General features: G+C 35.6%; 4 protein-coding genes across 7 annotated transcripts in view; 2 read left to right on the top strand and 2 right to left on the bottom strand.

Moving 5' to 3' along the window:
- LOC116841394 (alpha-1,3-mannosyl-glycoprotein 4-beta-N-acetylglucosaminyltransferase B) overlaps window positions 1-3,626 on the bottom strand; it is a 6,257-nt gene extending 2,631 nt beyond the window's left edge. Inside the window, exons 1-5 of one of the 3 annotated variants that reach the window (XM_032809256.1) lie at window positions 3,386-3,626; window positions 2,937-2,989; window positions 992-1,624; window positions 509-555; window positions 71-381 (exon numbers count right to left, since the gene is read on the bottom strand). In XM_032809256.1, the coding sequence (XP_032665147.1) occupies window positions 71-381; window positions 509-555; window positions 992-1,516 (883 nt within the window). In that variant the 5' untranslated portion in view covers window positions 1,517-1,624; window positions 2,937-2,989; window positions 3,386-3,626. The remainder of the gene's footprint in view (window positions 1-70; window positions 382-508; window positions 556-991; window positions 1,625-2,936; window positions 2,990-3,385) is intronic. The other 2 variants (XM_032809257.1, XM_032809255.1) reach the window with 2 other exon arrangements.
- Window positions 3,627-4,578: 952 nt separating this feature from the next.
- On the top strand, window positions 4,579-8,901 carry LOC116841381 (tumor susceptibility gene 101 protein). 2 transcript variants are annotated; one of them, XM_032809216.1, is made up of 10 exons: window positions 4,579-4,600; window positions 4,674-4,766; window positions 4,874-4,938; window positions 5,077-5,161; window positions 5,252-5,317; window positions 5,392-5,555; window positions 5,707-5,827; window positions 6,562-6,791; window positions 6,975-7,330; window positions 8,128-8,901. In XM_032809216.1, exons 3-10 carry the CDS (start codon window positions 4,885-4,887, stop codon window positions 8,312-8,314), a joined length of 1,263 nt encoding a protein of 420 aa, XP_032665107.1. In that variant the 5' UTR covers window positions 4,579-4,600; window positions 4,674-4,766; window positions 4,874-4,884; the 3' UTR covers window positions 8,315-8,901. The 2 variants fall into 2 exon arrangements, with proteins under 2 accessions (XP_032665107.1, XP_032665106.1); XM_032809215.1 differs by lacking the exon at window positions 4,579-4,600 and having other exon boundaries at window positions 4,607-4,938.
- LOC116841383 (transmembrane protein 258) lies at window positions 8,821-9,636 on the bottom strand. Its single transcript, XM_032809219.1, has 3 exons — window positions 9,470-9,636; window positions 9,049-9,288; window positions 8,821-8,938 (listed from the first exon to the last, which is right to left on the bottom strand). The coding sequence occupies exons 1-2, from the start codon at window positions 9,470-9,472 to the stop codon at window positions 9,049-9,051; spliced, it is 243 nt and encodes an 80-aa protein (XP_032665110.1). The 5' UTR covers window positions 9,473-9,636; the 3' UTR covers window positions 8,821-8,938.
- Window positions 9,637-11,266: 1,630 nt separating this feature from the next.
- LOC116841382 (serine/threonine-protein phosphatase 6 regulatory subunit 2-like) lies at window positions 11,267-12,875 on the top strand. Its single transcript, XM_032809218.1, has 5 exons — window positions 11,267-11,504; window positions 11,844-12,112; window positions 12,228-12,307; window positions 12,452-12,603; window positions 12,703-12,875. The coding sequence occupies exons 2-5, from the start codon at window positions 12,053-12,055 to the stop codon at window positions 12,858-12,860; spliced, it is 450 nt and encodes a 149-aa protein (XP_032665109.1). The 5' UTR covers window positions 11,267-11,504; window positions 11,844-12,052; the 3' UTR covers window positions 12,861-12,875.
- Window positions 12,876-13,002: the final 127 nt, after the last annotated feature.

Here is a 13,002-nt window from a genome sequence, read left to right as displayed (position 1 = left end):
TATATATATATATATATATATATATATATATATATATATATATATATATATATATATGGCGATGTCGTACCAATGAAACCAAGCTGACAGAAATCAAGAACAAACCAATTCTCCTTGGTACCGATCTTCTGCAACGCGAAGGACTTCATAGTAGTTATGAAGTTCTTCTTGGCCAAGATGTCGTCCTCCAGTTGCACGTAGAACGTACCTTTCGTCTGGGCATACGACATCAGGAAGGCAAAGTCCAAATTTTGCTTTGAACGCCAAACAACGCGTTGATGATCATCGCCCAGTGTATCGCGCAATCTTGATAAATCCGGATAGTAGGATGATGACGGTGATATCACATCGATTACGCCAGCTTCGCATTCACTCGGAAATCTAAAAAAGATAATAAAAGTTATTATCGTTATTAAGTTATTATCGAAAAATTATATATGTTGTAATAGAAAATTATAATGTAAAAATAATTATAATATAATTATAATACAGAAGATAGGGAACTTACTGAACTTCAATTTGCTTCGCAACGTACGTTACATAGTCCATATCTGTCTGAAAAGAAAAAGAAACTTACTCATTGGTTCAGAGCTTCAAGGGTTAAGGTTTCTGGTTACTCAATTGCGATTATTTTAATTTATGATGTCAGAGAAGCTAGGAAACGCATGCCCAAAATTCCTAGAAAGTATATCGAGATAAAATGATACATCCAAAAAATTAACATGACAAAATAAGAATGTAGATTAAAAAGGAAGATTGCATATCACGTGAATTTTATGGTTATTTATAGGTTGTTAGAGCAAAAGGAAAGTGTTTGAAATATTTTAGAGGTGTGCTTAATCGATTGCGTCATTTTATTGAATATATTTTTTCATTTCGATATACTTTGCAGGAATTTTGGGCGTGTATTTCCTCATTTCTGACGTCCATAATCAAGAGTTTCGCGGTGAGTAGCCAGACGTCTTGATGAGTCTTTCGTAATTCCACTCACTTCAGCCACTAGGACTATAATCAACGTGTCAGCTATCTCTGCAGCGTTCATGCGGTCCAGCAGGTTCTTCAGGGTTGCCATTAGATAAGACTGAACCTCGCGCTTCACTGTTGGCACCCCCAGCACCATGCTCACACCCGATTTACCCTTGCTCTGCACGAACGCCGGGCGCAGACTGTTCGGGTCGTTGAGGAAGTGCGGCAGGAAGTTGTATATCGAAGGCAGCTTGATACTGGTAATGTTGGAGGTGCCATTGTTGATGAGCAGTTGCAGATCCGGCAGAATGTGGTTACTCTCGATCAGCTGCAGCAGCTGATGCGACAGCAGGTTGATCTCCTCCTGGCTGCCGATGTACTTGGCGTGCAGATGCTCCAGCTTGGCCTGCAGCTCGGCGATATTGTTCTGCAGCAAGGTCTCCTCCCTCATGTCCGACGGCGCCAGCAAGTTCAGGATCGCGAACGGCACCAGAACCAACGACAGTACGATCAGACATCGTTTCCGTACCGGAGTGAAGTGCGGTGTCATCTTCCTCCTCTTTGCCTCTACCAGTTCTACATGATTGCATTGACAGTCTTAGAAGGTAGGAACGGAAATATCCTCTGGCAGCTGTGGTCATTTATCGACCAGAAACACCTGTGACAGAAAAGTAAGAATAATTATCAGTTATTGTCATTTGTGCATGATAAATGATAAATACATTTGATTAAATGATAAATGATAAATAAATTTGATTTAAGATAAATGTGTTATCTGAAAACTTGCAAACAAATATCTTGTGCTGAAATAATATGAGATTCTCTCATTTGTAATTATTTTTTTAATAATTTCAATAATACACACACACACACAGAAAGAGGATTATAATATATCAGATATAATATATCAGAATCATCTAATATATTAAAATATTTCTTTTATACTTAATATCAGCCGTTTTGCTATAGAAATCAAGTTTTCCTTAAATATCAGACATGAAACAATTACCATGTACCGGTTAAGTTATTTAATGTTAGATTCTAAAATATTTTTGTTGTTTTCTATGTTAGAGGAAAATGTATAAGGAATAATATATTTTTATGTGGTATGGAAAAATAAGAATAATTATCGGTTATTGTTATTTGTGCGTAAATGATAAATGCATTTTTTGTAAGATAAATGTGTCATCTGCAAAACTTGCAAACAAATATCTTGTGCTGAAATAATATGAGATTCTTTCATTTGTAGTTATTTTTTTAATAATTTCAATAAAATAGTACATTAATAATAGTACATAATAGTATATTCTTTTGTGTGTGTGTGTGTGTGTGTGTATATATATATATATATATATATATATATATATATATATATGTATGTGCATGTGTGTGTGTGTGTATGTACACTCAGTTGCATTGATGTCATACCATTTTCCAGATCAATAGTCACTAAAAAGTTTTGACCAGCCGTGTCCGTTTCTAGCTGATCATTTTTCATGATTGTTGATTCAAGCGGGAATGTGTCAAAATAGAAGTGATATTTTGACAGCTTAACGTTTCATACATACATATTTTTATCAGAAGTTTATCTGCTCACTTGTAACACGCAATCAGTAGAAGAAGAGTAAGAATGTTAAAAAAGATAAATGATTATGCGTGAGCGGATAACCTTCTGATAAAAACACATATGTATGAAACATCAAGCTGTCAAAATGTTACTTCTATTTTGACACATTCCCGCTTGCCGGATGAATCAACAGTCATGAAAAATGATCAGCTAGAAATGGACACGGCTGGTCAAAACATTTTAGTGACTATTAATCTGGGGAATATAGCACCAACGCAACTGAGTGTACATAATAATTGTGTATCATGCATGATATATAAACTTTAAATATTATGGATTGTGTAATAGATTTACCAAGTTGTGGCAGTGTAATTATCAGTGATAATTAATTTCTGATACTTACATTGCAATTTCTTCTGCTATTTGTACTCAAGAACAGTAGTAAGTCCAACCAACCTGAAAGAAGTCGTATGTAATTTACATTCTTTGCAAGAATCAGAAAGGACACCCTAAAGATTAAACATAAACAAAGGAAAAGCATTAATGATTTCTTGCTAAAATATGTAGTGAGACAAATATATCTATACCAAGAGTTTATAATATCTCAAAGCGATATGATTCAGTATTATCTTCAGAATTAATATATCTTTATTTGAGCTTTTTAACATTTCTGCAACAGTGTGTCAGGAACTGCATAAAATTCCTGACTCTCATACCCGCAGCCAGAATAAAAGTTTTTTACTTAATAACTTGATTGTAGAAAAGACACTTTTCTAAACTGATGGTTTTGAGGAAAAAATATACACTGATAGTTTATTGCACGTTGATAAAAACTTTTATTTATTTATTTACCGGTTCACACACATCTTCCACGGTAACGTCTTATCAAATCAGGAAAGTGCGTCGCGATAACATTATAACGTCCCGTCGTCGCACGCGAACTACGTTCTTCCTATTCCGACGACAAAGGCTCGGCGAATGCACGTTACGCAAAGTGTGGCTATTTGTTCTATACACAAACTTCGCAGGGAAGCGGTAGCGCTCGTTGCGTACCTGACATAACCTGCGCGTCCAGGCGACAGCGTGTCGAGGTCACTGTGTATAGAATATACCAGGTGCCCACAAAATATACGGAAGGATAATGGGTTTCTTTTTTGAAGGAGTAGAGAGACTCGAGGGTCTGAAAGACCAGAAATTACTAGAAAGTCAGAAAAATATTAAAAATATGAAATTATAAGAGAAATCAAGAAAAATATAAGTTTTATATAAGATAATATGCACTTAATCGATTTATTATAAATCATAATAGTTCATATATCGACATAATAGTTCATATATCGAGGTAATGTCAATCGATCATTGCACGATTTTTCAATAGGAAATGTGTGATGAGTGTATCTCTAAAAATACAATATTTGTAATACCATGAATTATCTTGATTACCTCAAGATGACATATGGGCTGTGTTGTTTTATTTGCAACAGATGCAACCGATGTCATTCTATCCTTGTTTAAAATTCGGTAAAATTGAAGTATAACATGACATCAGTTGCATCTGTGTGAATAAAAGAACGCAGCCATGTTGTCGAAAGTGCGCTCAATAATGCAAAACAAATTAGTAGGTCGACAGCCATATATTTACGGCTTCGTGTGTCAGCTTGATATATTTCTCGATGCATTGAAAAATCTGCCATGATGTAAAATTATTCAGAGACTGTATTGCCAACTGAAGTTATCTTATCGATGTAAATTCCGTCTCTCATTGTACCGACAAAAGGTAACACTAAACAGGACGTACCGCAGATTTCACGATTACGTCGTCATCTACTACGTGGATTGTTTATATATTTTTTTACGTGATAATAATATGATTATAATGAAAATTTAATTATTACTGCATTAATGTAGTTTCCTAAAAACGAGTATATGTATACTTTTGTTCTTTCAACCGAATGAAATTAGATTACAGGATACTATGTTATCGATAATTTATTGAGTTCTGTCAGTATTCTGACTCATCCGCCTACTTCGCAACAATCTCTATTACGATTGTATTGTCTACACGAGGTGCATATTCGACGACCAAACCGAGCGATTATAATCTACGGTCATTTATGATGTATTCGTGATGAAATTGCAGATGACAGATCAGTGAACGATCGGTGAACATTTCGCGATATCTTGAACGACACTCTCTCCCGAGAAGCTCTCCCGCCAATCGACAACAAAGCAAGCAAGTACACAGGCGCTTGATGATTGTGTTTTGTCATTGCTACGTCCGCGTAAATTGAGTGCTGCGATTATCTTTGATAGTGATAATAAGGCTCGTTGCTATCTCAGTGGCAGACTAAATGGTGAAGATGACACCGCTCGACGAGGGAAGGATCAGGCAGGGTTTGGCCAGGGTATGCAGAATAGGAATTTAATTATCATTAATAGAGTTTGACAGTGGTTACTCTCTACTAACCATTACAATGATCCTTTAACGCAAGAAGATATGTGTGTGTGTGTGTATAAAATATATATGAAGATTTATCTTTCAGTATCAGAATCCTGATATAACCAGGAAGCATGTAGTGAGTGTTCTGAATCTTTACAAAGGCTTGCAATATGAGATTGAACCTTTTGGTAAGTAAAATTGTAACGACAATGAATTGATTATAAAACAATACTTAATTGTTTATGTTTTATCATTAAATCAATTTTGTTCAATACCAGTTTTCAATGATGGTTCCCGTAAAGAACTGATTAACTTACAAGGAACAATACCTGTTGCTTATAAAGGTAATTTCATTGAGGATAATGATATAGTATAATCCATTGGATTCACTTGTTTATATATATTTTATGTAAAATAGGTGCCTATTACAACATTCCAATATGCATATGGTTAATGGACACACATCCCAATAATGCACCCATGTGCTATGTTAAACCAACTGCAGATATGAACATCAAAGTCAGTATGTATGTGGATCACAATGGAAAAATCTATTTACCATATCTTCATGATTGGGTACCTGTGAGTAGATTCATCTTTATTACTGTTAAGACTGTTAAGAATACACAATCATTTAATACAAAGCACAATTCGAGGATCATACTGAGTTAATAATTCTTTCAAATAGTAGTTTTCCAGTTCTCGAATTATAGTTGTTTCTTCTCTTTCACAGCATAATTCTGATCTGCTTGCTTTAATTCAAGTGATGATCGTTACTTTTGGAGAACAACCTCCAGTTTATGCCAAGTCAAAGGTAGAGATACAGTCTACTTCTACACCATATCCTGTTCAACGTAAGCAAGCTTTATTTATAGAGTTTAATTCCATATTGTCAATATCAGTCATTTTGATCTACACTTTAATTAACAATTTAATAAAAAAAGTGTTATTACTTTATTTTCTTTCTATAAAAAAATTATTAAAGATATTAATAAATAGGTTACAGTAAAAAATAATTAAAAGAATCAAAATGACTCCACTTTAGCACAATAACAGACTAGCTAAATACAAAAAAATGTCATTCTACTTCTGAGAAAAAAGTTAATTTACTTTTTTTCTTTTAAGTGATCGTTATTTTCGACAAAGAATATTTTCTTGGTATTAGTCTTAAAATACAATCACAAACTTTAGAAAGACTTATTACTATATACTTCAAAGAACAATTTATATTTTCTTTATTATAGAATATTGTAAAACTTTATAGAAAAATTTAACTCTAGTAAGTAAACCAAATTTTTTTGTTTTAATTTTATATCCTTTATTGAAAATGCTAAACTTATTAGGATTCAGAATTTAGACAGATTCAGTATTTTGACAAAATTTGATATTTATGATTAAGCATTAAGTTATGATAAATTTGTAAATATGTAAATTTATGAAATATTTGTAGCAAGTAACATTTATTTGAATACAATATATATTTTTCTGTGTATACTATTACTGGCATTGGAAATCTAAAATTGTAAAAGAAAAAGTATTTGATTTTATATGCAGTATTTTATATAACATAATGTTTTTAATCTTACAGCATTCATGCCTGTGCCTAGTGGCGGGAACGTGTCTGGCTCTGGCTTTCCGCCGTACCCAGCGAATTCTCAGTACTCTGGCGGCAGCAATGTGTATCCGCCGTATCCAGCTACCGCGTCATCGGGATTCCCCTATCCAGGTTCCTATAGTCCTTACGCAGGAAGCACTCCCGGTTACCCGACGCAAGGTTACACTGGATCGTATCCACCGTACCCGCCATCCACGCAACCGGTATCATAGTTATATATCTTAGTCTACGTATCGATAGTTAAGAACAAGCTGATACGTGCAAAATTGGTAATTCAGGAAAAAAACAAAAATCTGTTTTTAAAATTTACTTTTCTCTAAAGAACCGCACGAATCTTTTTCTGTATTTTTTAATTGATAAATCAGTACTGAATATTCTTTTTCAAGTCACCGACAGTACAACCTGGTTCCGGTAGCTCTGGCACGATCACAGAGGAACATATAAGAGCATCTCTGTTGTCTGCGGTGGAGGATAAACTTCGACGCCGTTTAAAGGAGCAGTTCTCGCAGCTACAAGCTGAGCTGGAAACACTACGACGAACGCAGCAAGAGTTGACGAGTGGCTCGTCACATCTCACCGATTTGTTCGAGAAGCTTAAAAGGGAGAAGCAGGAACTGGAGAAGAATGTGAATATCCTGCAGGACAAAGAGGCAGAGTTGGAGAAGGAGATCGCCAAGTTATCTGATAATCAGTCGATAGACGTCGACGAAGCTGTTACTACCATAGCGCCATTGTATAAACAGTGAGTATATGAATATAATGTTTACGACGACAAGGTAAATATATACTTAAGGCTTTTGGGATGAGAAGAGTTATTCACCGCGGAACTCGATTGATAACATCATACGGAATAATATATGATAAAAATTCTTGCAAAATATGTTGAAATAAAAATATACTCATAAAAAGACATAATCGATTAAGCATATCTATAAATAGTGTGAATGCTTTTCTTCTGTCTAACAATCGATAAATTATCGAAAATAATGTTATCTTTTTAACGAAGAAAAAAACGAGGAAATGCATGCTCAAAATTCCTGCAAAGAACTCGAAATAAAAATATATATCTTAAAAGTCATACACTTGTAATCGATGAAGCATACCTTTAAGATACTCTAAAATACTCTACAATATTTTCCTTTTGCTCTAACAATAAATGATTATAAAATGAACGTGATAACTTTTATTTTTAACTAATATTTTCTCATTATTTTGTCACGTTAATTGTACAGTAACTTATTGATTGTTAGAGCAAAAGGAAAATGTTTAGAATATATTAAAGGTATGCAAGCTTAATCGATTGCAAGTTTGTGATATTTAGGATATCCTTTTACTTCGACGTATATTGCAGGAATTTTTAGCATGCATTTCCTTGATCTTCTGACGTCATAAATCAAGATAGTCGCGATGAAAAGCCAAGAGCTTTAAATAATTATTTATATGTAATATACAACAACTTGATATATAGTTCTGATTAAGGATTGAAGTAATAAATATATTTGATTTTAATGTACTCCCTATTTTACTCCCTATCTTCAGGATGTTAAACGCTTTCGCTGAAGAAGCTGCCACGGAGGATGCTATATACTATCTCGCTGAGGGACTTCGGTCTGGTATTATAGATCTGGACGCGTTTCTGAAGCAAGTCCGACAGTTGTCGCGTAGACAATTTATGCTGCGAGCGTTGATGCAGAGATGTCGACAAAAAGCTGGTCTGGCCGGCTAAAGATTCTTCTTGCGGACATCATTTTAGAGTTGCAATATTCCGTTTTATTACAAAAAAATATTGTATTACGTAATGAAAATGGAATACATATGATTTCAGGAGATTATTTTATCGACAATAAACGCGGTCTTTTGCTCGTTATATAGCGAGAAGAAGACCGTGTTTTATAAGAAGGAACGTTTATGAATGATGCAGCCACAGTAATTATGCACATTCGAATGTAGGAGTAAATGTTCCTTTTTTTCACAACTATATTATTATAATATTACTGCTTAAAATCACTATATTCTGCATTTGGCGCAAAAGATAAATGATTATCTGTCTCAAGGTGCAACACACGTCGCTGTATAATTCGTGAACTTCATGCCTTCAGCTGCATCTCGATATTCATTATCACTACTGAAGATCTATGTATGTAACATGAACTATAGATTTTTAGTACTGACAGTGAATGTCGGAATGCAGCTTTCATTGTGATAAAGAGTGAAATAAATTTATGCGCGATATACAAAATATCCACAGATGTGTTTATTCAACTATAGTATTATAATAAATCTTGAAAAAAATGTTTTCCTCCCAAACTTAAATGTCATCAAGTGTACTTATTTTCTCTCATCAATTAAGCTGAAACAAATATATTAAAACTTCTTAATTAAACTTGTGATAAATTCTCTAATAATTGAAATGTAAATTTTTTTTTTTTAAAGATACTATGACATAACAGTTAGTATTACCTATACATAAATTCCAACCCAGAGGAGTAGGAATAACACTCCAAAACCAGAGAATATTGCAGCAACCAAGGAAATTAAGAGTTCCTTGAAGATGTCTCGTGTGAATTTGGTGCTTGTGACTTCGTACACGAAGAACCAAGCTGTAAAAAACACTCCGATTCCTAGTAGCACCAGCGCCAGCAATGGAAAGACAGCTGGGTTTACAGGTGAGATATATCTTATCATTGACTCTATTTCCACCTAAATTAATCAAGTGTTTGTATTATTAGTAGAAATATTTTGTTTTTTTACAAACAATTGTGTGTCTCATAGTACATTCTGCACAAATTTGATTTATCAATTTTAGAAAATTAATCTTTAATAATCTTAGAAGAGAAAAAGGCAATATATTTTCGATAAAACTATGATAGTTTTCACGTACCATTTTTCTAAAATAAGTTTGACGTGGCTAAAGGAGATATGATACTTGTGACAAGTTACAACCGGTTGACTGAGGTTAACTTAAAATCTCTCTATCTCTTTCTCTCTGGCTTCAAATTCACTTGTTTAAAGCCCATTCCCAACGTTATCGAACATTAGTCTCGATTTACAATAGGTGTAGTAAGCTTTAAGCCGTAAAAAATTAACCAATCACGATTGATTATTTTTCTATAATTCGACTATGATTGGTCAATTTTTTAAAGAACTTTAGAACTTATTACACCTATTGTAGATCGGAACTTACCCATGGATATAGCATATATGAACCCCGCATACAGCCAGAAAAGTGAAGCCAATATGTATAGCTCCTCTGTGTTCTCTGTCTCTTTCTGCACAAAGTGTGCAATAAAATTTAAGTAAGACTTTTACTTGCTAGTCTAGTCGGGGTGCTGTTGGGTACTCTATAATATTATGGAAACAAGAAATGGATGCACGCGCAACAAAAAAGTGACAAAATAAGAAGAAAAGTATAGCCCCTCTATTCTAGATCTCTTTCTAGATGTTGGCTTCACTCTATTAGCCAACAGAACACAGGACATTCGGAGTCCATGTATGGCTGCGTTCAGATTCCCTACCTGGGTGTATTTTAATACTAGAAGTGCTATAGTATATATAACATATACTATAGTGTTTCTAGTAATAGAATGCACCCGGATAACGAATTTGAACGCACCCTATACTGTCCCTTTGTCCACACCTTGACCAATATTGACCAACCACAGTTGATTATTTTTAAAATAATCGACTGTGGTTGGTCAATTTTTTACGCCTTAAAATTAAAGCAAGGTTGTGGATAAAAAGTATGACTTTTGCCTTAACGCCACTAATTGATATTTGGAAGATAAAGTTTTATAGCTTTTGAAAATAATCCAAAGTATATTTAAAAAAAAGTTACAAATCATGTCCAGATTCGACACAGATTCAAACACATCCTTAATCGTGGCGGTTAGACTGGAACTACAATCGATTATCGGAAATTTATACTTTTTTATCTATTAAGCGTTCAGAAATGTCACTCACTTTCCCTCTCTTTTTATCTCACTCTTGTATCTCGCTCACTCCAACATAACGGATACAATTTGACGTTTCCGAACGCAGCCTCAATCGATTATTCGAATGTCAAAAGTGCAGCACAGTCCTCCCAGATGGGCTATGTTCAGAAATCCTACTCGATAGGTAGAGTTACTTTAATAAATCAATCATGATAAATAAATCTTAGTCCTTTTGCCCTGATTGGCTAATTAAATGTTACTCTACTCACCGAGTAGGGTTTCTGAACGCAGCCATGGGCGTTCGAAAACGTCACTTGGATACTTTTCCTTTCTTTCTCGAGTTAGGCGACAGTTTCCCGAAAAGTGGAGGGGATAATGTTGGTACCAAGGAAAATCTCTACACGATATAATTTAAAGATCTTTTCTTTGTAACTGCACTGCTGAATTGGTAAATTGAAGTGAGGCAAGTATACGTTTTCTCACTCTAACCTTTTGCATTAGTTCAGCAGTGTGCAGTTACAAAGAACAGTATTTTATAGTAATCATACTATAAAATAACTGCGCAATGAAAATTACGTATACGCAAAAATTTCAAGAATAGGGGCCCAGATCTTTAAATTATATCATGTAGAGATTTTCCTTGGTACCAATATTATCCCCTCCATTTTTCGGGAAACTGTCGCCCTTTCTCGTATCTCTCTCATTCTAACGCAGCGGGTGCACCCGGATGACGTTTCCGAACACAACTCGGAAAGAAAGGCCTGGAGGAGGGACGAGTTTCCGCGCTTGCGCGTCCATTCGCGCCTGAGAGCGTCTGTGGGGCCGCGCTCATTTCGTGGCAACTTCACGTTTCGAGATAATTCGTGTGGTTTCAGGGCGTAGTGTTCAGATCGCGGGGAATCGTTAGCTCGCTGCTTTCCAGCAATTTCAACGTGTCGAGTTGTGAACGAGATCGCGAGAGAGGAAGTGGTGGTTCGCACAAAGGTGATTGCTCCGGAGGTGGTTCGCGGTCACAGTGGTGACGACACAGTGGAGATAACGACGGTGTGTCGCGATACGGCCGCGACACAGCGAAAAGAGCCGAAAAGGTGTAGCGATTGGAGAGTCGTCCAGCGCAGATACGAACAAAGATTTGAATAAATATAAACGGACGATACGACATTCCACTATAAATATAAACTCACTTGGAAAAGTAGTCGTGCTAACTACTCAGATCCGATCTAGATGTATACCGTAGCACTCGACTCTGCGCCACTAGCGGCGATTTTTTAACTAACTGGTTTGTTCGTATGTGTGGTGGACGACTGTCCAATCTCTACACAGGAATTCGTGTATACGCGTACATGCGATGTTAGCCGCCGCACAATCGAGCAAGCTCACGCGACGTGTTACATTATTTTCCCGGCGCGTCTACGCGCCACTCCGATGTGAGTGCGATCTTCGCTCCGTGTTTCGGTAAATCGTCACGGTAATCGAATAAACCATCGTCGCCGCCGCCGCAGTAGCAGCAGCAGGCACGTCCACGCATCATCATGTTCTGGACGAATAATTACGTGTCATCGCCGCATATCGAGGCATTGCTCAGCAAGGAGGCAAGTGACTTTCCCGAGCGTTTCCTCGAACGATTGTACACTCCCCCGCCGCGCTCTCTCAGCTTATCGTCGTGGCGGAGCGTCTCATAGTTAATTTGTTAACTCGTGCTTGCAGGATGTTACTCTGCACGAGTTGATGGACGAGGAGGATATCCTGCAGGAATGCAAGAGTCAGAACAAAAAGCTGGTCGAGTAGTAAGTAATGGTGCTGCTGTTTATTTGAGTCTCTTTGTGTTGAGATATTTGGATATACAGGCACTTTTTTCACTAATAATTAATGTAATAATAATTATGCATACTCATGCATATATATAAAATAACACAACATGCAATTGGTAGTCTCACGAGGCCAGCTGTCATGGAAGAGTTAGTGACATTAACTACTAAAGAACCATCCATAGACATCGAAGAACGTTGGCGTTATAAATATCCTAATGTTGCCTGCGAGTTGCTCACATGCGATGTACCTACACTGAATGAGAAACTGGCAGGTATTTAGGGAGCAATTTTATTACACAGTTAACAATCAAATAGTTGTCCAATTCTGCAAATGATCCCGCAATTATATCATATCTTCAAAACTCTTTCAGGTGATGAGGCACTTTTGGCCAAATTATATTCTTTCATAGATACTGATCAGCCATTAAATCCACTACTTGCATCATTTTTCAGTAAAACTCTTGGAGTACTTGTTGCTCGTAAAAGTGACCAGGTAATTATGCATAAGCTTTACTTTCACATATACTAATATGTAATAATTAGCAATATTTATACCATGATGTATGCTTTATTAGCTGATTAATTATTCAATCATGATAACTTCCTTTAAAATCAATATCACTTAGTGATTAATAAAGCTTATTATTATATATTAAAGTATAATTATTAGT

This window comes from Odontomachus brunneus, unplaced genomic scaffold (assembly GCF_010583005.1).
Source record: "Odontomachus brunneus isolate Ranch 3 - 2012 unplaced genomic scaffold, Obru_v1 Obru_scaffold_015, whole genome shotgun sequence".
Lineage (NCBI taxonomy): Eukaryota > Metazoa > Arthropoda > Insecta > Hymenoptera > Formicidae > Odontomachus > Odontomachus brunneus.
The sequence above is the reverse complement of the archived record's forward strand: the minus strand, read 5'-3'. Positions and strand labels throughout refer to the sequence as shown.

Coding starts and splice junctions, on each gene's coding strand:
- LOC116841382 (XM_032809218.1), top strand. CDS start 12,053: ATGTTCTGGACGAATAATTACGTGTCATCGCCGCATATCGAGGCATTG. Junction 12,113..12,227: donor AGGCATTGCTCAGCAAGGAG/GCAAGTGACTTT, acceptor TCGTGCTTGCAG/GATGTTACTCTGCACGAGTT. Junction 12,604..12,702: donor ACTGAATGAGAAACTGGCAG/GTATTTAGGGAG, acceptor AAACTCTTTCAG/GTGATGAGGCACTTTTGGCC.
- LOC116841381 (XM_032809216.1), top strand. CDS start 4,885: ATGGTGAAGATGACACCGCTCGACGAGGGAAGGATCAGGCAGGGTTTG. Junction 5,318..5,391: donor AATACCTGTTGCTTATAAAG/GTAATTTCATTG, acceptor TATGTAAAATAG/GTGCCTATTACAACATTCCA. Junction 5,828..6,561: donor TACACCATATCCTGTTCAAC/GTAAGCAAGCTT, acceptor TTAATCTTACAG/CATTCATGCCTGTGCCTAGT.